This window comes from Durotheca rogersii, assembly GCF_024521655.1.
Source record: "Durotheca rogersii strain YMJ 92031201 chromosome Unknown GGS23scaffold_76, whole genome shotgun sequence".
NCBI lineage: Eukaryota > Fungi > Ascomycota > Sordariomycetes > Xylariales > Xylariaceae > Durotheca > Durotheca rogersii.
In genome coordinates, this window is record NW_026251307.1 from 7146 (window position 1) to 31826 (window position 24681).

Sequence of the window (24681 nt, forward strand, 5' to 3'; positions counted from 1 at the left end):
TAACGACTACCATATCTCTACGACCAAGGGGCATAGTTAAGATACGATAACTACATTAAATTCCTTGCCTCTCGATTAATATAATAACACTAGTTTTATCTACCTTAGACCATCGTATATACTATAGTCTTCGATAAAGTACACTTTCGAGTAAATATATCCGGGTCTCTAGCATCGCATACGCTCTGCTCCTCCTTAGTATACCGTTATACTTATGGGATTAATTAACGCCTCCGCTACCTTTTAAGCTATAATAAATTATATCTTTCGCGACCTCTTAGATATAGGGGTTATCGCCTACCTAAACGACGTCCTAGTCTATACCGATACGTTAAAGGAACATAATAAACTAATAAAGGAAGTCCTAAAACGGCTTATGGAAAACCATTTAATAGTAGCCCTAAAGAAATATACCTAGCGAATGTAAGAAGTTAAGTTCTTAGGATATAATATAAGCCTTAAGGGTATTACTATATCTAAGGATAAAATAAAAGCTATCCTTAATTAACGTACCCTAACTATACTTAAGGACTCGTAAAGCTTTATTAGGTTTATTAACTTTTACCGTAAATTCATACGTAACTTCTCGGGCATAGCTAGATTAATTACTAACGCTAATAAAGGAGACCGTAAGCTATAGAAATAAGAAATCGAAATGAAAAAGGCCTTTTAGGAATTAAAAGAAACCTTTACGAAGGCCCCGATACTTATATATTTCGATCCTAATCGAATCTTAATCGTTAAAGCCGACGCTTCGGACTTTATTATTTCGGCTATCCTTTTGTAAAAGAACGATAAAGGAAGACTAAGATTAGTAGCCTTTTTCTTAAGACGACTTACCCTAGCGGAAATGAATTATAAAATATATAATAAGGAATTATTAATAATCGTCGACGTATTCGAGAAGTAGCGATATTATTTCGAAGGAGCTTAGCATTAAATAAAAGTATACTTAGATTATTAGAACCTAACGTATTTTACTACGGTAAAAGTACTAAATCGACGATAAGCCTGTTAGGCTTAATAATTCTCTTCGTATTATTTTATAATATACTATCGCCTAAGGAAGTAAAACGAAAAGGCCGATATCTTATTTAGATTACTATAATATCGCCTTAAAAAAGGAGGAGCTAAGGACTAACCGATAGCGACGGTCCTATAGGAAAAGCATTTTTTAAAAATTTTAGGCTTATTAATTATTATATTCTCTAGCGTACGACTAAGTAATATCCCGATATCCCCTTGGATCTAAAAGTTCGTAAAATAAGTTAAGAATACGGCCGAATAAGACCCGGAATACTAGGCTTAATTAATTAAATAATCCGGTAAAGAGATAAAGCTTTATAAGGGCTTCTTCTATCGACGAAATCGTTTATAGATACCTAAGGACTTATAATAAGAAGTAATTAGATCCGAATACGATACCAAGGTAGCGGGATATATAGGTATGGATAAAACCATAGAGCTTATTATCCGAAACTTCTAGTAGCTTAACCTAGAAGTAATAATTAGGGAATTCGTAAGAGGATATCGCGAATATTAATAAAATAAGGTATTCCGGTATATCCCGTTCGGATTACTATAGCTTATGGAACTATATTACCGATTATAATAAACTATCGCGATAGACTTTATTATAAACTTACCGATATTTAACGGTTATAACTTTATATAGGTTATTATAAATCCCTTTATTAAAATAACGTACTTTATCCTACTAAAAAAGGACGGTAAAAAAGCCGAAGACCTAATACCTATCTTTATCCGTAACTACTAGCGGTTATATAGGATTTCTTTAGATATTATTTCCGACCGGGACTTACGATTTATCTCTTATATTTAAAAGGATATTTTAAAGCTTCTCGGAATTAAGCCTAGAATAAGTACTGCCTTTTACTCTTAAACGGATGGATAAACGGAAAAACTTAACTAAATCCTAGAAGTATACCTACGCGCCTTCGTAAATTACGAGATAAGCGACTAGGAAAGCTTACTCCCTACTACCGAATTTACTTATAATAATACTACTTCGATAGCTATCGGTATATTACCCTTTTACGTTAATTACGGGTAGTATTTAGTAGCATATAATTTCTTATTAGGTATACCTAAGAATTTAGGAAGTAACCTTTACGCTTATTAAATAATTAAGGTATATAACGAGGCTAAGTAATACTTAGAAAAAGTACGGTAACGAATAAAAGGATAGATAAATAAGTATAAAAAGGAGGAACCTCCCTTAAAAGTAGGGTAGTTTATTATATTAAATACCCGTAACATTAAAACTAAACGCCTTATTAAAAAGATAGATAAGAAAATGCTCGGCTCCTTTAAGATCTAAAAGGTCGTTTCGCTTATTACCGTAACCTTAACGCTCCCGAAAGGCTAACGTATTTATAATACCTTCTACGTATTTCTTATCGAACCTTACCGCGTTAATAATTAGGAATTACCTAACCTTAACTAGGTTTTACGAAAGGTAGCCCCGATCGAGGCAGAAGATTACGAGGTAGATAAGGTATTAGATTCCGTTAGGACCGGAGAAGTTATTAGGTACTTAGTAAAGTAAGAAAGCTAGCTAGTTAAGCGCTATTAGACTTAAAAACTATGGAAGTATTTTACTACCGAAAGGATAAAAGAAACCGTTAAGTTATTTTATTAATAAAACCTTAATAAACCTATTAACTATCGAGCTTAGGTACTTAATCTACGCTTAGAGACGAGCTTTTCCGAAGAAAGGAGATAGTATTATACGGGAATAGAATCCTATATTAATAATTAGGTTATACGGGTTAAGAGGATAATATCGGGTAGTAGGGCCGTTATTTCGGCGACCTATTAAGAAAAGTCCTAGATAAGCTACGGATAGCTTCGGTATTAAGGTACCTAGATACTAGGATACGGAGGTACTCCTAGAATATATTAGGACGAGAGGGGGACCGGGAAACCTAAAAAGGGATAAGGACCTAAGAGACCCCTTATAGAATTATTAGTTGAATTGAATCTATTCCAAGTACATTCCCTTGTCATAATGTCGGCACAGTCGACTAATATCGTATTATACCTTCACGTCACCCTTGACATGGTCAAGTCGCCGAAGAAAACTGAGGAAAGAAAGGCGGCTAATAATGGTCTAGTAACGATGCTCTTGCTAGCATTCTAAGAGTTAGCTATTCTCTCTCTCCTAGCTAAGCTCGAGCCTCAGCGCGTCGTACTGCACGTATATCGTCTCTGGCAGCAACGCTGTCTCCGTACTAGTCGCGTTAAACGGTAAGCTCAGAACGAACTCATTCTGACCTTCCTTCAACTTCTCGGCCGGGAATGTGAACTTCTTGCCAAAGTTCTGGCACACCACGCTGCTCCGCACGCCACACGATCCGCTGCGGTAGGACGGTATGATCCACGTCTCGACGTCGGCCCCGTTGACGGCCACGGTGTAGGGCACGTTAGAATACTTCTCCCCGGGGAGCGACGCCCACTTGTTGTTGCCGTTCGCGGTCTTGACGCCGGCGAGCTCGACGGTGAAGGTGGCCGTCTTCGCGCCAGCGAGCTGGTCGTCGCTGAGGTTGAACTGAATGGTCCAGTTGTTGACGTTTTCGTAGTAGGGCTGCGGCCGGAGGAAGTTCGACCGGCCCGGGAAGAAGGACCAGTGCACGTAGTTGAAGTCCTCGGCCTCCTTGCTCTCGCCCACCTTGAACACCACGCCGTCCGGGAACTCGCTCGGGAAGTCGTAGACGCCCCAGTAGATGCGGTACTGCTCGGGCTGAAGAGGCCTCGACACATCTAGCGCGTAGCCGTGCTTGTATTCCCCCGCTGACTTATCGGGCGTGCCGATTCGCCAGATCTCCTCCCCGGCGCTGTCGGGCTTCCACTGGAACCGGAGCGACGTCTCGCCAGCTGCCCTAGACACCTTGACATCGTCCTGGATAAACCAGCCGAAAATTCCTTCAGCGTATACTGTCAGCCTGTATGTCCCCTCCTTCACCCTAGGGATCTCCACGACGCCGGTCGCGGGGTCGATATCGGCCCAGTACTGAAGACTTGACTTGTCAAACACGTTCAGCTGGAAATCCTGTCTGTTCTCGGCAAGCACAGCGATCGGCTTCTTCGCATCTCGGGGCAGTTCGATGGTTGCCTTGAAGGTTGTGCGCTGCGAAGAAGGCACATAATTAGGCACGTATTTGGCGATGCTGTCGTAGAACTGGCTATTCCATTCCGGCTTTGCGTACTGAGCCGCGTCGGCCCTGAGCTCGGCGAGCGTAGTGTCAGGTCCGCCCTTGTTGAAGTGGTAGTACTGCGGGCCCCAGGTCCGGTCGAAGCCGTGGGTGAGGTTAGGGGTAGGGGCGCCGTGGTGGCCTGATACTAAGTAGTTGTACTATGAAGGATTACTGACATGAGCCTTTTCTCGTCGTCTTATAGCTTAGTAAAGGGGAAGAGTACTCACCACAATACCGTCCACTACAAGGTCTGAGTGCAGTGGCCCGCCATAGTATGTTTCCCGCGTATTGTGCACTAGCCAGGCGCCGTAGGTATTCCCGTCAGAGCTCGTAGAACCGTCCGAATACTGCCCGTGAACATCGTGGTCGCGCCACACCTCCGAGAAGGTGTACTTTGTAAAGTAGTCCGAGTATTGTTTCACGTAGGCGTCGTTCGTCGCGTTTCCAAGATATGTCGTTGCGTCTTGAACTGTAATGCCAGTGCGGTAGGCATCGGCTGAGGGGATCGGAGCCCAGTTGCCCTCGCTGCTGGATAAGTGCGTCCATAACGGCGTGTTCGGCCGGAATAGCGTACGCAGCTCGCCTAGGCCCCGGAGGAAGGGCGTGCCCTCGTTGAAATACGTGACTCGAGAGAACAAGTGCAGGCCGGTTTCTCCATCGCGCAAGAACCAGTACTGCTCCAATGTCTGGTTGGTGGCGGCATACGTATCGCTCATCACCACACCGCCAAATGGTGTGCCGGTCGAATCGACGTCGCGGATGAGCTTGAATCGCGCAGTACCACCGGGAGTCCAGAAACCGCTCGGGATGCAGGAACAGTCCAGATACGGTCCTTTACCCGAGCTCCCACTCGTCGGGCCCAGCAGATTTTCCTTTCCGAGGAGAAGCTCGACAACCTGTCCGTTACTCTTGCTCACAGTCACATGCAGGTCGTCATTCTGCAAGATGTACTGAGTGCTAGTCTCCGTGGCATTTAGGAAGGCCGATGCCCGACTCAGGATAGCAGCAAGAGCTGCTAGTTTCGACAGGATCATTCTGCCGAGGGAAAAGTCAACTGAAAGAATACGCGACAGCTGCGGAACAACCTACAGGATGGAGCTGGATCATGTCAGGGCAGTGTTAACGCTCTTTAAGTACGCCTACGTTTGCACCATCCTCCCATATTTCCCGCCATATATCCAGCACTAGGTCCGTGGTTTGAAAATGGACATCTTCCGAGGTTGTCACTTCGGCCATTCTTAAACCGAACGTGTTTTCTGGGGAAGTTTATACCAATAGGCATATGGTAGGATGTGGGGAGGCGATCTTGGCCGCCTACCGTTACATGGTGGATCGAATTAGGGTAAAATTTCCATCTAGATCCGAGACATTTCTTCGGGTTTGAATGCGTGTTAGGTCATGGGCCAATTGGTCCATGGCACTGGGTCCCTCGTAACTATCCAGTCTTGAATTAGCCGCCTGTCTAAGTTCGGAGCAAAAGTTCTACATTTTGTCCACCTATGAAGAATTTACCCGACTTGAGGAGTGTCGCGTAAAACGTAGACGCCTACATTTACGCGGTATGTAGGCGTATAAGGGCTGGTTTAATTGCTACGTGACAAGGAGCATATAACCTGCAGTTCCTCTCCCCTCTTTAATAATAGAGCGATAAACCTCAGTACCAAATTCAATGTTTTACGGGAATATATACATATAAGTATAGTCTATGTCAGTGTGCTTTTATGTACAAGCTAGGGAATAGTAATATATACAATTTGGAAAATTCTTTACGTTGTCACCTCCGAGTTTTACGGGGTGCCAGGGGAATTCTCGTCGCGCCCGTAGTCGAAGGTGATGCCGCTAGGAGCCGCTTTCTTGAGATTATCGGCGAACTGGGAATCCTTGAAAGCGATCGTGGCCTTTTTAAAGTCATGGCTCGTTAGTTTGTCTCGTAGGCTAGTGCTCGGGAAGCCGTTGTACGAGACGAGTCCCGGCGAGATGTACCACTTGCCGAGGTGATTCTCCGGCGGCTCGTCTCCGCCGTCGGTCTTGGGGAACCTGAAGGCATGCGTGCTGCCGCCGTCCTTGTGGTACACAATCTTGACGTGGGTCCCCTCAAACTGGACGGCGGCGTCGCCAACCTTCTTCACCGTATAGCCGCCGTGCCGCGAGGCAGCAACGTACTGGACCTTGTCGTCCTTGACCCATACGACAACGTGTTCCCACTCATGCCGGTGTCCGTAACCGATAAGACACCTTTCGCACTTCGTGTCCTTCTCCATGTAGTAGTCGTACAGGTAGGCGCACCAGCCATTGTTGCAGCGCTGACGCGAGTACACATTGTTATTAACGAGGTCGCTGTAGTCTCGGCAGCCCTCGCCTCCAGCGGCCCTGTCCGTGCTCAGGCCCGGTGCGATGTTCCCCTCCGCATCGATAGCCGGGGTGTTGTAACAAGAGTCCTTATCGAAGTCCATCGCTGGTTGCCACTTGAGGTCGTTGGCGGTGGCTCTTGCGGGAAGCATCTGGGGAGGGTCCCGGGAGAATATCTTGGGGAGAGTAGGGTTGGCGTTGGAGAGGCCGGCCAACAGGAACAGCGCTCCGATGGCGCTCCGATGGAGTGAGACTGCCATTGCTTGTAACCAGCGGGGTGTTTAAGCGAATAAACCCCTCGAAACTATCGTGAACTTGATGTTAAGCCGCAACTGTTCAAGAGGGTCGCTCTATGCTTTAGTATGAAGTGTAAGCGGGGGTCTTTAGCGGCCTGGACTCCTGGACGCCGACATTTCCCTTGAGCCCGTGAGAGAAGAAGAATGGTATTTAAGCTCCTCTCGAGAGGCTCTATTACATGCCCATTCTCGGCTCGCTCTCAGCCTGCGGCGGACACGTTTGTCGAACGGCAACGTCGATTCGAGTAGCTGCTGAAACCCCTGCATCCTGAAATTCGAGGGCTTGACGGCGCAACCTGCCTATTCAGGACAACTAACTGGGCTTGCGAGCTGGGGTGAGCCTCGATGTACAGGGGTCTTCTTGTAATGTCTAGATTGAGACGGAATCACTAGAAGGTCTGAACAAGCACGTTTTCGGTATATCTCCCTACACCGGACGGACGCTGGTCTTGTATACGTACGGCTATCCGTGACGTCTTGCGAGTTATGATACTGCAACTGCGGCGATGCTATAAGAGGGCGTCGTGAGTGCGCGAGTAATTGCTCAACTATGGAAGAAATCTTCGAAAACCCTCGGCACTCGATCTGGTGCGGGGAGAATGATATGATGAAGTGCAGGACCCCGGAAACCAATGCCGCGTCTTTCCTCTGGAAGATCAGAACACCGGCACGTGTTAAGGTCGAAGATAGGCAAGGCAAGTCGTAATAGGATTGAGGCGCATGTTCGCGTCTTGTCCGGAGGATTTAAGGGAGATGGTGTGAATAGAAACCTCAATCGGATCCCCCGTTGTTCGTGGCTCGTTGAAACCAACATCAACATCCCGAATTGATCGCTTCTGATACCGCTTGGAGCACAAGGGACATCAGCCGATTGCAAAGAGATGAACACAAGGATGACAGCTATGCCAAGACTTGCGATCGACTATCGGTGCATGTTTCCCCAGCTGGCTGCTCGAGCGCCGATCGCTATTAGTTTTGATCGCCAATCGTACCATTCAAATAGAATACGATTTGCGATTTCCAACTCCATAAGTCTAACCACCGAGGACGTTCTCGAACTGGATTTCGCAACTCTGGGTGGCGCGGGTTAAGGCGAAGTCGATAGGCAACCGTTTTCGTCGATTGGGATTAATAACGGGCCTACCGGTTGAATGTTGAGTATGCGGTGTCGCCCGTCGTAGATCGCGGGTCGGATCACACCCCTGATATCTGGGGAATTGGGCAGATCAGTAAGCTTGGTCCCTAGGTACGTCTTTGGCACCCCTGGTAGCCCTACGACGTGACAGTCTTGATACTTCATGCGGGATATTTCGGTACACTCTTCCCTATAATTAGATCCTCCGACATTATGGGTTCAGGCAGCCCCGATGCCATTCAGTCCTGATACTAACAGATATTATCACAGGATACCTGTACTGGTGCCTAAATCGGTGGACCTCATTCTCCATTTCGGCTACCCACGAAAACGTCTCCATAGCATTTGCCTGTTCAGGACGGGTAACATGTGTGTTTTTCTTTTTTTTTTCTCCTTGCATTACCTGACAGCAGTTCCTGGACCCTCATGCTGGCAATCGGCGGTATTGGATTATTGAATTCTGCGCGGGGGTCGCCTCGCCGTTAAGGACGGGATCCAAGTCGTGAGCCCATCTCGGAATACCATCCCTAGCAAAACTACAGGCGACTGGTCCACCCGCTTTTCGCAGGCAATAGTTTGCAGGCTGTAGCCCAATTTTGCTAGTATCACGATCTTCACGCTGTCGTCTAATGCGGAAAACCACCGCTTCGCATGCACTTTACATGCCTTCTTAGCCGCACTGGTGGTTGGGAATGTCCGGCTTCGATAACGGGGGCTGGCTAGGTTCCACTCCCTTGGGCACCCGAACAATCTCGCGCTCGATATTACGCCGGTGCACACCCCTGTCCACCCCCGGACAAGATCATCAACACAACTGGGTTTGGAAACCACTGCTCAACCCCGCGGTGAAGCGCCTCGAGGGTATTATTGAGACACAAGTCGGCATAGTAACGACGGATGCGAGATTTACGTTGACATATCTCTCTTTTTCGCCTCGACCTGAAGAAGCCTTCAGGGGGCCACCTAAAGTCATTGGAGCCAATGATCAAGCGCTTTGAAGCTCTCAAGCGCGTAGCGGCGAGGATAGTCCTAGATACGCGATCTGCCGGCTCTACTATTAGCTTCTTGACCGCCGTCCATCGACTCGTCGGAGGCCGAAATCTCAGTGCATTTCTCATGTCAACGGCCCATTATAACGGTCAATTGCGCGCATGCGATGCTATTACGTAGGTATATGATTGGCTCCGGGGCGCTCGGGTGAAGAGTGGAGAGTTGCCAGACTCTGATAGTATCGGTAACCGGTACCGGAGAAGTGAGACGTAAGGAGAGAGAGATTCATCAAATTCAATAATATTGCGGGAAAACCCAACAATATAGCGAGCAGCAGGTTTGTCTGCTGTTACGCTCATTTCTGCCCTCACCCTCACGCACCTCGTCGCGCCGCTGGTTGGGGTTGGAGGATTGACTGAACTGCTTCCTTAATTCATAGCGACAATATTCGGGTTCTCTATTAACAGTGACTTTTATGAGAATCTTGCCTTGCTTAGTCTCTGTGGTATTATTCTTTATTCTCGCACGTCTCTATTTGGAAATTCGGCGTTTTCTAGTTACCTACGCGAAATCAAGGAGGGGTATGAATTTTGGCCCGTCCCCTTCATCTACCGTGGTCTAAGCTACATACCATTAACTTACAATTGATCATCCTAAACTGCTGAATACACGAGAATACAGGAGACGGAGCTATCCAATATGTCGGTATAGAATGTTACCTACTATTATCACTATCTACGATCAGACACATTTAGTATCCTGAAATCAATCCCCGGGAGCCCTTCTGGCAACTCGCAATTCGGCGGCAACTTGGTCAGGCGTGCCTGCGTCTAGATTACGAGTACCAGACAGCGTTGGCGCAGCAGCCGCCCCCGTCTTTGATATCCAAGTGCGCGACCGGAACGGCCTGGGTGTTTTCCCCATTCATTTTCCACACCTCGACGAAGCCGGTCGTGTTGTCGGTGATGGCGACGACCCTGTCGTCGAATAGGCTAGGGGCCACGGCGTTGGCAAAGCCGCCGCTCGAGGTCGTCTCTGTGAGAAAGTACTGCTGCGTGATGTGACCGTCCTCGCCGACCTGGAAGGCCGAAATGTATCCCTTGCGGCCAGAGTCGTGCGCGCGGTTGCTAGCCCACAGGTACAGGTTGTTAGCCGAGAGCGCGATCTCGTCGGCCCAGAAGTCGGACGGGTCCTCGCCTTCCTTGATCAGGGAGAATTTGTCCTGGAGAGCAGTCAAATTGTTGAGATGGCTGGTCGAGAACTGAACCACCTCGCTCGTCCCCTCCATAACGGCGTAGATATATTTTCCCTCGGGGTGAGCAACCACGTGGCGGGGTTTGGCATTTTCGGTCGGCATGACAGACTGCGACAGGTACTTGAGCGTGCCGTCGATATCGTCCATCCTGTGGACCCAGATCGAGTTGGTACCGTGGTCCGCCGAGTAGAGGTATTGCGAGTTGGGGCTGATTGCGGTCCCGTGGACGGCCGATCCGTCGGCATAGTTGAAGCCCTGAATTACGCTACTAAGCGATCCGTTGGCACTAACCGACATCACGGAGCCGCACTTCGCGTTCCCGTAGAAGAAGTTGCCGTAGACCGTGTAGGGCGTGTTGGGGTTAGCCGTGATGAAGATGCTCTTGCTGTCCGAACAGCTCATGTCCCCAGAGATCCTTCTCTCGTACGTGATCGTGCGAGCGTCATCGACGCTGTAGCTAACGAACGAGGGTACGACCGCCTCCCAGTCTGTGGCATACAGGTTCTTCTTGTCGTAGCTCAAAGCAATCCAGGAGCTGGCTGAATTCACGGGAATAGTTTCAGCCAGCCCAAGCGTCTGGAGGGAATCATCATACTCCAGCGTGTAGAGAAACTTGGTACTGAAGCTACCCACGAACAGCTGGTGCTTTGCTGCGCTGGCAAGGGCCACGGAGGTGGCCACACCCAGGATGGCTCGCTTGAAATGCATGTTAATAGTATTTCCTCGACTGTGGATAGTATTCTTGTCTTGCAATGCTGCTTATCCTCTCCCCGTATGTTTTAGGTTGGCCAACTATCTGTCTATATATACACTGCTTGGCGGCTAGCTAACCATCTTCATCAATGGCGGTTCGTTTACAAACAATCAAATGGGGGACTGGGAAAAAAGACCCCGGTAATAGGGAATCTAGAGAGTTTATGAACTGCAGGGCTGTTTGGATGAAGCAACAAACTTATGGCTCCATTGCCCATTCTCTGGATTCTAGTTGTGACCACCAAATAATGGCGCATCTGCATCATACCAGACCTATGAAGGAAGGGAACTACGCTGCTGAATACACAAAGATAGCCGCTCCCCTGGGCTTCTTCTTCCCCACGCTGTATGACAATTCTTTGTTGGGAAACGAACCAATTCTCTAGCAGTCTTTGTGGACTCGGAACTCCCCTGTCGTTGGGTTTAGGTAGACATGTGACCCTATTCTATCGACTCGTGGCTCCACATCCATCATAGGCTGGGCAATTGATAATAGCTATTGCCATAGGCCCAATGGCAGACACACAGGAGCCATAAAATAACTGCTTGCCTATTTATCCTCACGAGTTTAATCGAGATGCTGTTAGTCACTTGGCACAACCCACATCATGCTCTGAAAGGCTGCTGCTAAACACGGTGTTGTTGCACATGAATAATAGGCTAAATCCCCTATAGATATGAGGATAGGTTGGGAGCGGAATTTTGAATACGACAGAGAAATGTACAAGCCCCGAATAAATCCATGCGTGACTTGCTGGGAAGCCTTTCTGAAGGCATAAACCGCTGACGATATGGCGCATAGTGAAATAATGAGCTACATGTGAGGGAGGGGACAATCATGGCTTGTGGAGTCGCCCTGAAGTAACAGGATCCGTGTGGGAGAGCGATGGGCGATGTTTGCCGGTTAGCCCCAAGACTGCGGTAAGTCGAAATGAGATAGGGTGTTCTAGTTAGATACAAGATGAGAGGAAAAGGAGACTACAATAATATAGGTAGATTGGGACCCGCACTGGGCCGGAATTATACCAATATACTGCATCTATACCTCGTCCACTATCCTCCAGCATCGCACCCCCTCTACTTCATTATTGTTCTTATCGCGTTGCTATATAACCCTCTTTTCTTGTTCTCCTGCGACGACTTAGTCCTCCTCCTGGGATCATGTTACATTTAGGGAGAGGATAAGTCTGACATAACGAAACGGAAATAGTTCAGTGCTATCGTTTAATTGCTTCTGCACTGCAACTTAGGTAGCGTTTATAAAGTAGGTATAATGCCACGTAAAAATGTGCCTAGACTTCGACATTTGGTTACGCAGGCCTACAAAGGCGGCCACATGACGGCAGATCCCAGAACTGGGATCCGGCATTGGCCGAACTGGCCAGCAACCGATATCCCGATGCACATCTGATGGAGTAGCTAGGCCGTGTGATGGTATATTGAAGGCGTCATGACATGAACCAACGAGCTTTGCTACCCAACATCTGTGCGTGGGTTCAAGTTCATAACAAAACAAGGAGGTATCATCAATGATGGCCATGGATCGTGTAGTGTGGGGTTGGATCCACGCAGCGTGGAACAGGTATTAGACAGTAATGTAATGGGCAGTTAACCGTCAAAGCTGGCTGGGAGATTTGAATGGATGCAGTCCTAGCTCTATTAATTTACCTACCTACCTTTAACATCTATTATAGCTAAGCAGCCTAGTAGGTACCAATACCAGCCCCCGGCTGTGGCTCTATTATAGAGCTACATGAGGCTCAACTGCTCCCTGACGGATAACATGGGAAACATCAGCGTTACAGTAGAAGGAAAAGAATGATCTATTTCAAATCTCACCGATAAAGCATTTGTTGGGCGTCGCTCCCGATTAGGAACGATTATATCCGTGACGAAAAGCAGCATCTGCCGTACTACGTACAATATGCCCACCTACATGAGCGAACTCGCTTATATAAACAAGCTTCGGAACGTAGTATTTGTGTTGTCACAATTATACCCAACAATAGGGGATTCAAGACTAGGCTATCACCACCATCACCATCGACCATACCTACGACATTCAACGTAGCGCCAGACTTCTCCCGTTATAGGACGTGTCGAACGGCACGTGCCGGTCTCGGCCAGCTTGGCCGGCTATGTGGGCACCCATATTAGCCTGTGACTAATGTAAGACCGTGTCGCGTCTGGTCGGTTAGTCGCGAGCTGCTCCCGCCCTTGGCGACGATGCAGCTATTCGGGGAATTACTCGATGCGGGTTTCACGATGTGGTAGTGTCATTATAAATCTCCGCAGGCCATGGATCTTCTTAGAAAACGGCCTCCATTTGTCAGCAGGTCGATCACGTAGCAGAATGCACGACATCACCGCGCAGGTGTTGCACATACCTACCTACCTATCTAAAGGTAGGGTGTTATTTAACCTCGTCTTCTCCTATGCGCGGTTGTCTCTAACACGGCTACCTAAGCCGACGCCCCCGCACGTACATCGTCGTAGACTGTATACCCGTGCTACTTCCGCCAATGGAGATACCGACGCACAATGCACTGGTCATCGTCGCGCCGCGAGCCCCGTACGAGGTTCGCCAGTACCCCACGATAACGCCTACGGGCAACGAAGTGAAGGTCCGCGTCCAGTGGACGACGTCCACGCCGTTCGACCTTCACCAGGCAGACGGCGGCCTGCTAGTCGAGCCCCCATTCCGGCCCGGATTGTCGCCGGCCGGTGTGGTCGTCGAAGTCGGCCCCGACGTGAAGCATTTCCGAGTTGGCGACGCCGTCGTCGGGTTTGCGCACCAGCAGCCCCAATGGAAAGCCCACCAGGAATACTCGACAGCTCCCGAGTGGGTCTTCGGCAAGGCAGGTCGACAGACACGGCGCGACGATTCCGCGCCGTTCGCAGACTTGGGCGTCAAGGCTAACGGTAGCTTCGCAGTTCCCAGACACCCTCACAATGCAGCAGGCGGTAACGGTGACCGAAGACCTGGCGACGGCGTTCAACACACTTGTGACTGACTTGCGATTGCCCGCGCCCTGGCCGAAGCCCCAGGACTACATCCCACCAAGAGCTGACGAGCGCATCTTGATCTGGGGCGCCGCGTCTTGTGTCGGACAAGTACTCATACAGGTGCTGAAGTACTACGGGTACCGCCACATAGTCGGGACGGCCTCTCCGCACAATCATGAGTTACTGAAGAAACTGGGCGTCGAGAGCTGCTTCGATTACAAAAGCCCAACTGTGATCCAAGACATTCTGCGGGCCCACCAGCAGGGCGACGGACCTGCTTTTCCGCTGATTGTCGACTGCATCGGCTCTCAGGCCGGCTCCGTCGCCCCGGTAAGTAAGCTCGCCGGGAGCGGCGCCACAGTTGCGGTCATGCTACCTGTTATAGTGAAGCACGCCACGGATGAAGAGACGCCAGAGTTCTTGATGGAGGGTGTGGAGGCGAGCGCTCAGTGGGCCGAGGGCGTTACGGTGCACGGAGTACGAACATTTTTATTCTGGAAAGTATGCAGATTGACCTCCTCTCTCCCCTTCCCCTCTCCTTTCTCTCCCCCTTGGGCGGCTCGTCCGCCCTGTGGCTTAGTACCGGCAGACTAACTAGATGGTGAACTAGAACGAGTTTTTTAGGGATAGATTACTCCCCGAGATCATGCCTCAGTTGTTAGCCGAAGGCCACCTAGTCCCACTCCCCTTCCAGGTGGTCGAGGGACGAGATCTGCTCGAGAGAGCGACAAATGCGTTGAATCTAGTACGGAAGGGAGTAAGCGGAAAGAAACTCATATGGAGGGTGTCGGAAGAGTGATAGTTATACACTCACCCATATATCACACCCCTCGTATTAGAATGTGAGAACAACGGTAGGCACTGGTATTGCGACGGCCTGTTAAACGTGATGCCATGTTCCCAAAAATCCAATAATAGCAATATCGATTATTAATACCACTTATCTGCGCCCATTTTTCCTCTGTCGCCGCTCTTTCGAGTCTGGCGTAGGTGACGTAGGGCATACGGTGAGGATGGATAGGAAATAATAGTACGTTGGATGCTACGGAAGGACGCTCGTCCATGCACGGAACCGTTCCATGCGTCTTGTCTAGCATGCTACATTATTTAATCATACTACCCGTGTACGTTTAGCTCCGCACCACGGAGTTTCAACCATCAACGCCCTAAATGGTCTTGGCCGCCCCCTATCTCAACTCCCTGGTAGCTTGCGTGGCATTTACAAACCGTGTCGAAAGACTAGCTTGTATCTACTCGTCGAGGCGCCCCCGGGGGGGGGTGTCCTCCCACGCAACACACGTGCTCGCAAATCAACGAAGAATCAGACAATAGTAACCCATACCTTGGCGTCATCCTTCGTAACGGGTCCCCAAGATCCATCGCCGGAGATATGTGTAAGCTTGTCCAGGGTCAGCTTACCGTGCTTCGCCTCATCCCACAGCTCCGGTTCCTTGTCCTCAGTTTCGGGTTTATTGCGGTTGTCGGCGGAGCCCTTGACGAAGACTGCGACGCCGATGCGGACGGCGTCGAAGAGGGCCTGGAACGTGAGGTTCTTCATGTGCGGGCTCCGCGCGATGTTGCGGTTGACGTCGGACGTCGTGAGGATGGGCTTGGGGACCAGCGTCTGCGGGTCCGTCGTCCCGTCGTCGTTCTGCTTGGGTTCGAGCTCCTTCGCCCGCAGGATCAGCGCCTTCGCGGGATCGAGGAAGAGCGCGAAGCACGGGTAAGGGATCTCCTCCCCCGGCACGTCCAGGTGCAGCGCACCTACTGATATGCCGCGCTCATCCTCCAAGTCGATCTCCACTGGGATGCCGTGCCGATCCCATCGTCTCTTCAGCTCGTGCGGCTTGACCTGATAGATCGGCCCCTGGAGAAGAGACGGCATCAGCTGATAGGGGGACGATCAAATCCATCAGGAGCCTTAGACTTACCTGGATACCCAGTTTTCCACCCGACACTCGTCCGTACGGGTCCTTTCCCGCCGGGACAGTCGAGCAGTTGATAAGTTTAGCTACTAGCTTACTATAGGATAGCGCAATATGTCTGATGGGCCCATCGAGAGAGGCCCAGGACCAACTAGGCGCTCGATACGTGGCGGGCTTACGGACGGTCCCTAGAAGCTTACCTAGCTTCGGCGTTATCTTGGAATCCCGGCGGTCGTCGATCTCCTCCTGGGGGTATGTCCTCCAGCAGAGGTCTTCGAGAAAGTGCTTCGCCCATAGCCCGGCGAAATAGCGGTCCCCTGTCTCCTCGGCGATGGCCCTCGCGACGCCGGCTAGCGCAGTCAGCTTGTCCTGGGATACGGTCAAGTGGCGCATTGTGTAGTTCTCTATCAGCGACAGCCAGCCGCCCTGCCACCGGACGCCGGGGCTCTTGCCGCCGGTGTCTTGGCCGACGATGAAGGAGAGGCCGGACGACGGCGAGAGCCCGTGCTGCGCGTGGGGTATGAGTTGCGTCTGTAGCAGGCGCTTCATCCCAAAGAAGATGTCCCGGAACGTGAAGCCGTCCTCGGATCGCAGGCACGTCTCGCACTCGAAGTACATCTGGTCGCGCGCGTAATGGACGAGACGCGGCGACAGCAGCCGCTCCTGGAGGGTCCACGCACGCGTGCTGAGAGGCTCCTCGGCGATGGGGTCGAAGCGCTTACCGAACGAGCCGATCTCCATTCGCTGCGGGAAGTGGAAGCTAGACCCCGGCAGCCATTCCTCGAACAGGTAGATCGCGTTCGACCGGCCCGGGTGCGACGTGTGCTGGTACGCGAGGGACTGGCTCCTCGGCCCCGTAGCCTCCCGCGGCACAGCGTACCCTAGCGAGACGTTGGCGGGCGAGACGTACCCGTTCGACTCGCGCTTCGGGAAACAGCCGGTATAGCTGTCTCTCGACGCCGCCGCGGATATCGTCAAGTACGAATTGCGGTAGACCCTGCTCATCGCGGCCGCCTCGCGCTCCCAGTCATCGGGATCATCCTGGATGATGCACAGGCAATCAACCCAGAGATACGGGACGCCAAGGCGCCGCGTGATCTGGATCGCGTCCTGGAAAGTCTTCGGCAGAAACGACACGGCGATGCCGTCCTCGAGATCCCGGATCGATGACTTGGTCGCCATCAGCCGCGACGACGTGCCCCAGCAGTGGCTCAGCGTCACATACCTACCCTTCTGGCCTCGGGTCTCCGTCACGGACACCTTGCGCTCGTGCGCGAACACGTCGATGACCCGCGTGGGGAGCGGGGTGTTGAGCTGGGGAGGTCCGCAGAAGGGATGGCTGGTAGCACAGTCCTGCAGCCACATCTCGAGGCGGCCGATCGCGCGCTCGGAGTCCGAATTTGCCTCGCGCAGGCGGCCTGGTATCCTCTCAAACAGGCTGTCTGTGAAGGCGGTCAGCGAGTTAGTACTGATGATATCACAGGCCGACCACCCCGTGCTTTTGCTCACCGTCGCTCGCGCATATCCCCAGGTAGCTTCCGCGCAGGTGGATCTGATTCGGCCTACAGTTCAGGGCGTCAGATATGCTCTGGGTCTTTCCGAAGCGAGCGCCCACACCCATCAATCGCAGATGCGAGGTGTCGTCCGGGCCGCTCGGCTCCTTCTCGGCCCACCAGTTACCGTAGAGCCATACGGGCATGTCCGCGCTCTCGTCCTCCTTGACTGTCAGTGCCTCGAGGTTGGGCACCTCTCTTTCGTCGCTTACGTGCCCGCCGTCGGCGGTGATATTTCCCGTGGCACCCAGGACGGCGCGTCCGACGGCGTTGTTGTTGTAGTCCGTTGATGTCGCCGGCAGGCATGAGCCCATCTCCTTGACGTAGGTGATGTCGGTCACGGTGGCGCCGCTGTGGTACTTGATGGCGTTGAACTGCCTCCAGTAGCCCTTGCCGTGCCGCCGCCCCCGCGAGTCCTGGTAGTTCGCTACCGCGGCACGCAGCACCATGCCGCACAGCCGGCACGACTTGGCGGACACCTCCAGCGCGCGCCGGGTGGTGTGGTGGGGTGTCCCGTACACATCCTCGGGCTGCAGGTCGAACCAGAGGATCTTGTCACACACCGAGCAGACTTTGGCCCGGCTTTCGGACCCTGGGGACGCCATCCTATCCGCGCGAGGCACGTCGAGAAAGGCGAAAATGACTCGTTCCGCGTACAGACTAGCGCAATCTATCCTCACGATAGACCGCGCCACTACTGAGGTTGCATATGCTGCCGTCCGTGAACCCTTGGGTATTCTCGCTAGACATCCAACAAGAGCGCCGCCCGCATTCCCACAAGATCCGAGCAGAGAGGTAGGTAGGTTAAATGTTGCCGCCACTCAGGACGCGCCGCCGACGTTCCTCGCGAATTGAACTAGACTCTTGTAGTCGCCGCGCGCCCTCGTATGCGGCTGAATCCTGTGCTATGAATCGCAGGGCTGTGAACTCTTGGCAGGGAGGGATTTGGACTAACTAGGTGAAGAAGACAGGTTTGTGATTGATTATTACCAGGTCGATTTGACGATTGGTCCACATAATCACAAACCAGCCCATGACTGCTTATTTTCAACTCCTGACACAGCTGGGACGTAGCCTTGGATGGGTGCGTCCTCAGAGCCAATAGAGGCGCCAGCTTTTTTTGGCACGATGCTGCTGAGCTGTTGTGCTGTTATTAATCTTACTCCTATAGGCTCGTCGTCGTCGTCGTCGTCGTGTTTGACGTAAGTGAATCTGGATTGTTCCGTGCGCATTGGTAGTAGTATGATCCCTAGGTAGCTATGTGAAAGCTTACAGCCCTGAAGGTCGGGAACGTCGCCCAGAATAGAGATCCTTCCCCATATGCTATCTAATAATAATCATCTATACGATTCGCCCGTCGAGTCTACCTCCAATATTTTTCGCATACCTATTTTTTGTTAATAAGGCTATAGGCCAGTCGCATATAGGGCGGGACACCCAACCGTTGCACAGAGACTTACATGGAAAACCCCCAACCGGAAGCCGTAGGTGTGTATGTTTTCACGTATCCGCTGTAGATCTGGTCAGCACTCCAAGTCTGGGTCGAAAATCCCCCGTTTGAATGCCCCAGAGCTAGACTAGATCTAGCAGTGAGGCCCCTCTGCGGTAAGATGGGGATGGCTCCACTCGAGCTACAGTACATAGGAATGAAAGAGACGGAGGCGATGGCACTTTACCCGAGAGATGAGAGCTGGTATTAACAATTAAAGAGAGTGATGCGTGCTTGAGACTTCTGCAGTTGCTAGATACTTGTCATAAAGCAGTTATCAACTGGGGGTGCCGCGTAGAAAACCCATCTGTTTAAGACTACGTATACGGTGGGGAAATGTAAACATCTACATTTTTGCGACACATAGGTAGTAATATGAGTAAGTAATCGTAACGGGTCTGTGTGCGTCGCGAACGGAAATCCATAGAGAAAGGTGTCAACGATGGAGGCTAGACTATAGTGGTAGTAGGCCGGGGTGCTTGCAGAGCGCAAGAAGCCGGGAGAGTGACTTTTGTCTATAAAAAAAAAGGGCATGCTTTCCCTTATCGAGGATACCTGTTGAATCCATCACCATATAGACAGAAAACAAGTGCATGATCCGGGTTGGCGCACTAGTTCCAGTGCATTATAAACCCTCTTCTTAGCAACTCTCTATTCGCATTGCTTCACCGTTGACTCACGACAAATCAGTCGACTAGCATCTCGATAGACACGGTCTTCGAGAGTATAGTAGTAGGGGTTGCATGCACGGCGATGCTCGGCATGACTCGACGGAGAGATGCATGTCTCAACGGGAACCACCCACTGCACCCTATACACCCCCCTCCGAGCGAATGTCTTCACCCATCTCCACATCCCCGCATACGACGGGGACGCTCGTCTGATCTCGTGGCCCAGCCCTCCCGTGGACTTTCTGCCTGTACATGTGTCGGTATGCCTATCCATGCGCACTCGTGCGGGCGGGTAGGCAAGGTTACTATGTAACTGCGTGCCTAGACACGATGCGAGCTAGCGATGCGTCATAGTCCGACCAACCGAGACCGGCGGCCACTTCTTCGACGGTTGATTCTGTTTTCGCCGGTGTGGTGTGCGCCACACACCCTCCTGGGCGAATACGTAAGGTAGGTGTGCGCAGGTGTGGGTGGAACGACAAGCCACGGGACGCGGTAACTATCGCTCTTTGTATCTTCCTGACATGGTTCTGTGGGCTGGGTGTGGTACGATGGAGGAGAGACACGGCAGTGATGCTTCCCACCTAGCGAGAGGGTGGGTGCGCAGGCGAAAGGGTGTGTGGTGTGTGATGGATGGGTGTGCGTGTTATGGGTGCGCGCGCGCGCGCGTTATGGGTGTACGATATATCATCATCTTGACAAATTTTTCATCTTGTTCCATATCTCAAGTCAAGAGGTGCGATATATCGCTGACTGGTGAGAATATTGAAAAGAGCAACGCAGTGTGCGTGCGTGTGTGTGTTCCAACCAGGCAACGATCGAGAAGTAATGAGGCACATGTTAATAGCTTAGGAGAGCGCTGCGCTCTTCTAAGCTCTGATGAGAACCCGGCAACTGGCTGCCCATATAGTGAAAAGATCGATTCGATAGTCCGCTCCTTTTGCCGACTGATAACTCTTCCCACCTACCTCTTGATGACTATGATGACCATGAGCATTGTCATCAATATGAGAGGTATAGAAGGGACGCCAAGTCCAAATTCGAATACAGAAACCAAACGGGGTCGTCGAACCGGAATGTGACGCGGGAATAACCCTAGCAATATCACACATCCCGTCCCAATGTTTAGGCTGCCCGTCTCAGTCCATTTCCCGCCTGAGACCGCTTTCATAGGTAGCCTATGGGCAGGTAAGCTGTGGAGGGGCAGACCGGTGGGCAGGTGGGCAGGTAACTATCGCGGGTATGCGAGCGGTGACCCACCAACCGCCGTAGAGACTCGATAACCTCGGATGATAGCCATAGACACTAGTACATAACAGTATGCCGGCGAGAATGTTTACCTTACCGTCCCCGACGATGGGGTAATTGGTCTCTGCTACCCGCATAAGTGCTAGATCTGCCTAATCTAGCACAATGTAGGCGTGCGCATCATGGGCCAATAGATCGCAAGGACGCGTATCATATTTATGACACGATGGGATATTTCAAATTGCACGATGGAAACGGGGGGGGTGTACGCGCACACATGGACCGGACGCCATGGGTCGGAAGGCCGAGGATCAGAGGCGAGAGAAGGAGGGGGGGCGTACGTAGAAGAAGAGAGACAAAAATACCAGGGAAAGAGAAGCGAGCAGCATGTGTAGAGTAGAAGAAGAAACGAAACCGCTATTCCGCACAGGACCCGAGGTGAGGGATCTGTCAAATATGCAGAGAAGCCGATCGCTGACTACCTGGTACCTACCTAGGTAGGCAGTCTGGCGCGGCCCCTTGTAATAGTGCGCACGATGGTGCGAGAGAGAAAATATGACGAATGGGGATGATCATTCGGTCGGGAACGGAAGACGGAAGACCAGGGAGGGTCCAATCAGGCATCAACGGCGGCCAAGATATCGTAAGTCGTAAATTTGGAGTTGGGTAGAAAGGGAAGCGAGGAGATCTGACCGGCTGGAAGGGCGAGAGGGTGGGAAGATAGGGGAGGGGGGAAGGGGAAATAGGGAGGATGGAAAGGTGTGCCCCGCGGAACCGCGGGGTTACATCCCCCCTCCCTCTTTTCTTTTTTTTTTTTTCCTTCGTCTCCTTCTTTTCCCTCAAATCTTTCCTCTCTCGGCCTTTTTGGCTCTCGTCTCGCCTCGTCCTAGTGGTGGGTAGTCTCCTGGTGGCTGTCGCATTCTCGTCTGTTCTGTTGCCCAGGCGGCCCCGTCTTGGTAAATGCCGTTGACTTGTTTGTCACACGGGCGATGGACAATAACAACAAGTCTGTATGTTGCCCGGACGAAGACCTGGCTGGTATGCGAAAAGTCTATTGGATGCGTCTCTCCTGAATTCGCTACGTAGCTAGCCTACAACTATGGGGTATCAGAGTCCTAACGTGGTTTACATAACAGTTGATACATGTAAGTGGTAATCGGGATGGGGGGCAATGTGTTGAAGCAGGTGTCGAGAGGGAAAAGTGCAGAATAATGAAAAGCCGAGGACAAGAAATATTTTCTCTTCCTTTTTGTTTGTAGGAAAATTCGCATCTAATGAGACCCCCAAAATCCCGCAAAGCAAGGGCGGTGTACCCAGCCGGGCCATCCCATGAGTGATACCATCCAGTACAGGCGTTGAACACAATACAGTAAACATCAGTCCATTCCATCTCGACAAGGAAGACCCTGAAAGACAGAAGTGGGAACAGAAGAGTAAGAGACTAAAAAAAACCCCCCGTATATAATAACCACAGTAACTAGGTATTATCCAATCAACGCCTGCTCTTGTAAACCATGTCCTTAATATGATAGCCCTCATGAGAATATGCCCTTGGTTGGTGATAATGATAATGATAATGATGCACGATGATGGTGTTTTTTTTTGTTTCTTTTTTGTAATTTTTTTTGGTTGTTGGTTGTTGGTTTACCGAACATAGTATGGCGCATCGTTGAACTGTATCATCTGTCGCCCAGGGTCCTGGCTGACAGTGGCCCGGCGCCTAGGTGCCATGCGCTCGGGTGCCATCCGGTCTCTGAGCCTCTGCCTCTGCGCCTCCTCCTCCTTCTGTCGGATGTCTGCCGCGCGCTTCTCGTTTCGCCTTCTCTCCCGATCGAGGCTGAGGTGGTCCATAGCGGCTACCAAGGCGGTGTTGGACCGCTCTACCACTACTGAGCCTCGGCGGTACCGTGATGGTGCTGGTAGCGCTTTTGTGGTCGGGAGGATGACAGGTCGATTGGCGATGGCCTCGTTGGCCTGTTCGATCTTGGATTGAATCTGCCTCTGCTTTTCGTCGTCCTCAAACCGGACATGGCTGCTTCTGCGACGCTCCTTGCGCTCATCGTCATCGTCGTGGTCTCCCTGGGAGCTCGTCTTGGAACCATTCCTTCGGTGCTCGTCGCGTCGCGGCTCGTTGATCACCTTGACTTCGATGCTTCGCCCGTGGCGCGAGGAGGTGGAACTGGAGCGGTCGCGCTCGCCGGATGTGGAACGGTGTCGGGATTCTGGGCTGCCGAGATCTCTATCGCGGACGCTGGAAACCGGGCTATGCGACACGCTGTACTTGCGGGCTGGTGCGCGCGAGAGCGATGGGCTCTCCACATAGATCGTGCGCTCGCCCTTTTCGCGGCGCGACGGCCGCCTGTTCAGGTCGACGACCTTCTCGCCGCTGACGTAGACCGAACGTCGCGACTTGGATGAGCGCTCCGAGTCCGAGGTAGACCCGGAGTGAGACGACATTGGCGGGGTGGGTGGGAATTGGCTGAAGCCATAGGACGGCGTCGGGTTTAGCTGGCCGGGGCGAAGGTACTCGGTAGGATGCTGATATGTCTTCGTGAGCTTGCACGGCTGGCCATGGCGCGACTCGTCGCATAGCTCTTGCTGAACCTCGTCCACCCTGCGCCCATCGGCGTAGACGTAGGAGAAGATAGCCTTGTTGCACATCGTGGTTGGTGGTGAGGTGTCGGTGCGACTGATGCGCGGCGGGTTGGGTTGGATAATTAGAGGCCGCGGGCGATGCGCTCGGGGGCTGCGGATGGAATGCGATCCCGTCGGCGCAGTAACTTGGATTAGGGGTGTCTCAGCCAGGGACAATTCGCGCAAGCGCTTCTGGCTGTGGATAGTGTTGTTGATGATGACTCTGGGGTAGGAAGCCAATGCGACGGTGTCAGTCGGCGGTGTCAGATACAGTACGGTCGATTCGGTTTTCAACTTCTGGCTCTAGAGACATGACATCTGGGTAAGAGCAGAGTGTGGGAGGTCGAAGTATTTGTAGGTCTCTCTTAACAACTGGTACTTAGGTGGTTGTATCCAAATTCCGGGTATTCTTGCTAGACAAGCAAGTGTATCGTGGTGGTTAGAAGCGCAAAGCAAAGGGGAACCGGTGATAGGATGTAGGGACAGTCAGTGCCTTTAAATGAAAGGCGATCCGTCAGGACTTTTCGTTATTCTTTTTTTTTTTTCTCCCCCCTGGTGTAGAAATCGGACAGGGATCCGGCCCATCCCCCCTTTAACCCATGTCCGTCCTGGGTGCCTACCAGGACCGATGAATCATTCTCCCGTCCGGGACCACACTAGAAAGGTATGGTGTGTTTTTTGGGAGGCCAATAATCATCACACAGCCATGGAGGCGGAGTTTGGCCTAGGGAGACGGGTGACCGTACTAGGTAGGGTGAAGATGGACGGGGCATGTGTGGGAGGGTGTGTGCCTGGGCGTGTAGTTTACACACCCCCGTCCTACCACTATAACGTATACCTCCCATACATACAAGATCAACCGCGCAAGAGTCTCCGTGAGGGCCCCGACTGGAGCGACCGCCTCAGCCACTCAGAGCGCTTTCGCAAAGCGACTTGAGGCCTGCCGCATGTGCGCGGAGGCAACCCGAAGGAATCGTAACGCGCAAACACTGGACGCTTTGTGCTCACAAGCCTAGGAGTCTAGCGCCGATGCCTACACCCGGTCGAATAGGAATAGCATGGAAATCATCCTCAGGCAAATTCAAGAAAGGAAATGGCGAGTTGGGAGACGAGATCAGGGAGGAGTGGCTCTCGGAAACGTAAGGGGGAAGTGCTGCCGT

The 24681-nt window shown here is 51.6% G+C and overlaps 6 protein-coding genes across 6 annotated transcripts; 1 reads left to right on the plus strand and 5 right to left on the minus strand.

The window, feature by feature from the left end:
* Nucleotides 1–2926: 2926 nt before the first annotated feature.
* GGS23DRAFT_503493 (polysaccharide lyase family 4 protein) lies at nt 2927–5595 on the minus strand. The gene is made up of 2 exons (XM_051514490.1): nt 4445–5595; nt 2927–4375 (listed from the first exon to the last, which is right to left on the minus strand). The coding sequence occupies exons 1-2, from the start codon at nt 5249–5251 to the stop codon at nt 3185–3187; spliced, it is 1998 nt and encodes a 665-aa protein (XP_051366977.1). The 5' UTR covers nt 5252–5595; the 3' UTR covers nt 2927–3184.
* A 187-nt stretch (nt 5596–5782) lies between these two features.
* On the minus strand, nt 5783–7116 carry GGS23DRAFT_503509 (NPP1-domain-containing protein). Its single transcript, XM_051514491.1, has one exon. The coding sequence runs from the start codon at nt 6824–6826 to the stop codon at nt 6005–6007; it is 822 nt and encodes a 273-aa protein (XP_051366978.1). The 5' UTR covers nt 6827–7116; the 3' UTR covers nt 5783–6004.
* Nucleotides 7117–9822: 2706 nt separating this feature from the next.
* GGS23DRAFT_608364 (Lactonase, 7-bladed beta-propeller-domain-containing protein) lies at nt 9823–10950 on the minus strand (the record flags this gene model as incomplete). The annotated part of the gene is made up of 1 exon (XM_051520194.1): nt 9823–10950. The coding sequence occupies one exon, from the start codon at nt 10948–10950 to the stop codon at nt 9823–9825; it is 1128 nt and encodes a 375-aa protein (XP_051366979.1).
* A 2269-nt stretch (nt 10951–13219) lies between these two features.
* Nucleotides 13220–14811, plus strand: GGS23DRAFT_503581 (GroES-like protein). Its single transcript, XM_051514492.1, has 4 exons — nt 13220–13400; nt 13463–13853; nt 13930–14502; nt 14612–14811. Exons 2-4 carry the CDS (start codon nt 13518–13520, stop codon nt 14798–14800), a joined length of 1098 nt encoding a protein of 365 aa, XP_051366980.1. The 5' UTR covers nt 13220–13400; nt 13463–13517; the 3' UTR covers nt 14801–14811.
* A 399-nt stretch (nt 14812–15210) lies between these two features.
* On the minus strand, nt 15211–18291 carry GGS23DRAFT_503641 (HET-domain-containing protein). The gene is made up of 3 exons (XM_051514494.1): nt 17436–18291; nt 15933–17368; nt 15211–15868 (listed from the first exon to the last, which is right to left on the minus strand). Exons 1-3 carry the CDS (start codon nt 18082–18084, stop codon nt 15323–15325), a joined length of 2631 nt encoding a protein of 876 aa, XP_051366981.1. The 5' UTR covers nt 18085–18291; the 3' UTR covers nt 15211–15322.
* Nucleotides 18292–22404: 4113 nt separating this feature from the next.
* On the minus strand, nt 22405–23784 carry GGS23DRAFT_503809 (uncharacterized protein). The gene has a single exon (XM_051514495.1). It carries the CDS (start codon nt 23546–23548, stop codon nt 22532–22534), a length of 1017 nt encoding a protein of 338 aa, XP_051366982.1. The 5' UTR covers nt 23549–23784; the 3' UTR covers nt 22405–22531.
* Between the last annotated feature and the right edge of the window lie 897 nt (nt 23785–24681).

Bases quoted from the DNA above. Each gene is read 5' to 3' on its own strand.
- GGS23DRAFT_503641 (XM_051514494.1), bottom strand. From the start codon at position 18,084: ATGGCGTCCCCAGGGTCCGAAAGCCGGGCCAAAGTCTGCTCGGTGTGT. The intron at 17,369-17,435 runs GTGAGCAAAAGC...CCGCCTTCACAG, and splicing joins GGGGATATGCGCGAGCGACG to ACAGCCTGTTTGAGAGGATA. The intron at 15,869-15,932 runs GTAAGTCTAAGG...TCTCTTCTCCAG, and splicing joins GTGGAAAACTGGGTATCCAG to GGGCCGATCTATCAGGTCAA.
- GGS23DRAFT_503509 (XM_051514491.1), bottom strand. From the start codon at position 6,826: ATGGCAGTCTCACTCCATCGGAGCGCCATCGGAGCGCTGTTCCTGTTG.
- GGS23DRAFT_503581 (XM_051514492.1), top strand. From the start codon at position 13,518: ATGGAGATACCGACGCACAATGCACTGGTCATCGTCGCGCCGCGAGCC. The intron at 13,854-13,929 runs GCAGGTCGACAG...GTAGCTTCGCAG, and splicing joins CCGAGTGGGTCTTCGGCAAG to TTCCCAGACACCCTCACAAT. The intron at 14,503-14,611 runs GTATGCAGATTG...ATGGTGAACTAG, and splicing joins GAACATTTTTATTCTGGAAA to AACGAGTTTTTTAGGGATAG.
- GGS23DRAFT_503493 (XM_051514490.1), bottom strand. From the start codon at position 5,251: ATGATCCTGTCGAAACTAGCAGCTCTTGCTGCTATCCTGAGTCGGGCA. The intron at 4,376-4,444 runs GTGAGTACTCTT...AATCCTTCATAG, and splicing joins TTGTAGTGGACGGTATTGTG to TACAACTACTTAGTATCAGG.
- GGS23DRAFT_503809 (XM_051514495.1), bottom strand. From the start codon at position 23,548: ATGTGCAACAAGGCTATCTTCTCCTACGTCTACGCCGATGGGCGCAGG.